The sequence below is a fragment of the Penaeus monodon genome, chromosome 29 (genome assembly GCF_015228065.2).
Source record: "Penaeus monodon isolate SGIC_2016 chromosome 29, NSTDA_Pmon_1, whole genome shotgun sequence".
In the NCBI taxonomy this organism is placed as follows: domain Eukaryota; kingdom Metazoa; phylum Arthropoda; class Malacostraca; order Decapoda; family Penaeidae; genus Penaeus; species Penaeus monodon.
This window is the reverse complement of record NC_051414.1, coordinates 37,879,356-37,881,839: the sequence shown is the minus strand read 5'-3', so window position 1 is coordinate 37,881,839 and position 2,484 is coordinate 37,879,356. Positions and strand designations below refer to the sequence as shown.

The 2,484-nt window shown below is 39.5% G+C and overlaps 1 protein-coding gene across 1 annotated transcript in view; it reads left to right on the top strand.

Annotated features, from left to right (window-relative positions):
• The window catches only part of LOC119592239 (helicase domino-like), a gene marked incomplete at its 3' end in the record, with an annotated part of 26,783 nt that overhangs the window by 5,810 nt on the left and 18,489 nt on the right, over nucleotides 1–2,484 (top strand). The window contains 2 exon segments of the mRNA XM_037941071.1: nucleotides 240–1,527; nucleotides 2,246–2,484. Of these exon segments, the coding sequence (XP_037796999.1) occupies nucleotides 240–1,527; nucleotides 2,246–2,484 (1,527 nt within the window).

Genomic DNA, 2,484 nt, shown 5'->3' with positions numbered 1-2,484 from the left:
TTCTTTTTTTTTTTTTGTGCTGTGAAATAATTTCATGGTAGCACAACCTTTCAAATTTATATACTTCAAGTCAAGTCATAATTATATAATATAATATTTTTGAATTTCGTTTTTACTGGTTTCATTACGTTTAAGGATTATAAGTAAGATCTTTTTGCATAGAAATAAAAGGTTGCTGTGTATGATCATAAAAGTATATATGAAAAACAAAGATTACTGAACATGAATTTTTATTTCAGGGTAATGCTCCCAGCAGCAGTAGCAACAATGTCAGTGGAGGCATGGAGTCTCAGTTGGCCCAGCAACTCATGAGTCCGGTAAAGGGGTCCAGCTTGGGGTCGGGTGAGGGAGAGCTGGTGAGGTTATCAGATCCACGCAGCTTACATTCCTATACACCGCACACCTCACCCATCCCATCTGGCCATGCAACCCCTGTGGCAGCAGAGGTTACCCCCAACACCACCCCTTCCTCCTCTCCCCGGAGACCGCTACCCAGTGTGTCTCTGGAACCTCCAGCCAAACGGATAAAAGTGGAGGAAAAACCCACTAATATCTTAGAACTCAGAAATCTCATTATTGATTGGAAGAAGGTTAAACTGGAGAGTGTTAAGGATAAGTACAATGACCATTTGGTGGAAAAATTCTTTCTGGAGAATGATGGCAACATGATGGACTTCCAGTCATGGTGTAAGAGGCCAACTCCGGAGCTGCTTCAGTACATTCGTCAAAACAAACTGGAAGGGGATGAGTCTCTGGAAGCTAAGTACACCATCCCAAATCCTCTGCAGCTTTCATCAAGCATTCAGGTCAAAAGTGAGCCTCAAACTGATTCTCAGTCTCCATCAAAATCTGGGCTAAGCTTGACTAGCAGAGGGTCATCCTCTCCAGTTAAGCCTAGTAAGGGCATGGCCTGTCCTGGTGTTGCAGCAAGACAAAAGACTCCGTCTACAAGTGAAGCAGCCCCAAGTTCAACCCAGCAAGATCAGATGGTTGAGAAGGCAAGACAAGAAGCGTATGTTATGCAACGTATTGCTGCCTTGAGAAAAGAAGGACTGTGGCCAGAGAAACGTTTACCAAAAGTTCAGGAGCCTCCAAGGGCAAAGGCCCACTGGGACTATTTACTTGAGGAAATGGTGTGGCTCAGTGCTGACTTCGCTCAAGAAAGAAAATGGAAAAAAGCAGCTGCCAAAAAGTGTGCTCGAATGGTTCAGAAATATTTCCAGGATAAAGCATTACAGGCACAAAAAGCTGAAAAGGAACAGGAAATGAGAACTAGGAAAATTGCAGCATTTATAGCGAAGGAAATTAGGACCTTCTGGGGCAACGTAGAAAAATTAGTTGAATATAAAGTAACAACCAAATTAGATGAGAAGAAAAAGAAGGCACTGGACCAGCAGCTTAGTTTTATTGTAGATCAGACAGAGAGGTATTCCTCATGGTTAGCTGAGAGTATGAACAAACCTGTGGACTCAACAGCTGCTTCCACTCGCTCTAATTCACCGTCACGAGACAGTCGTGTATCTGATGGTGAGTATAAATGTTAACAATTTCTGTAATATTTTTAAAGTTGGTTCATTGTCAGTAAGGTACACTTGCAAGTTTTGAAATTGGGAAGTGAAAATTTTATAGAATGAGTTCAGATTTTTTTTTAGAAGCTTGGGCAATCTCACTCTAAAAATGGTCTCCTCCTACAAGTTCTCCACTTGGTATTTTTAATTGTGAATCACTTGTCTTCACTCATTGTATGCAGTCATTTCAGTAAAGCATATAATAGACAATGAAAACCAAGGAATATGCAGTATTATAATTATGGAATTAAACCAATGATAGAATAGCTCAGATATTTTTTTCGTATTTGGTGTATAAAGTATTTTGGTAAAAAATGTGTTTTATTTATATAGTCTGAATATGGTGAAATGGGGATTGTTATGACACATTTGCAGTATATTATTTCCTAATTTTATAAATTATTATTTCAGTAACATTAAAAGATGAACAAGTACAGTCTAATGAATAATATATCAAATAATAGTTTTTGTTTGATATCTTCTAATTAAATACTCAGGTATATATTACATATGGCAAGTGATCCTCATTAATATCAAGTCTTTTTTTTTATTATCAATGACATCTTTGGTAAGAACAGTTCATAAAAAAAAAATTATTTGATGCTGAAGATAGTAATAATAAATGATACTCGGACTATTATCTAGCTTTTAGCTAACTTATTCTTGTCAAATTACAGAGGAATTTCAGCCAGTGGAATCATCTGATGATGATGAGGGCACTATAGCGAGAGAGGATGACAACCCTGAGGAGCAGGCCTCCGAGCTTCAGCTGCTACAAGAGGAATCCAAGCAGACCATCGAGGACCTGCTGAAGGAGCTCCCACCGGGCTACCTGGACCGTGATAGTGACACCTCCAGTTGTAGTGGTGATGCGGAACAGCCTGAGGCCCTGGAGGCTTCAGATGCTGCAGTGCAA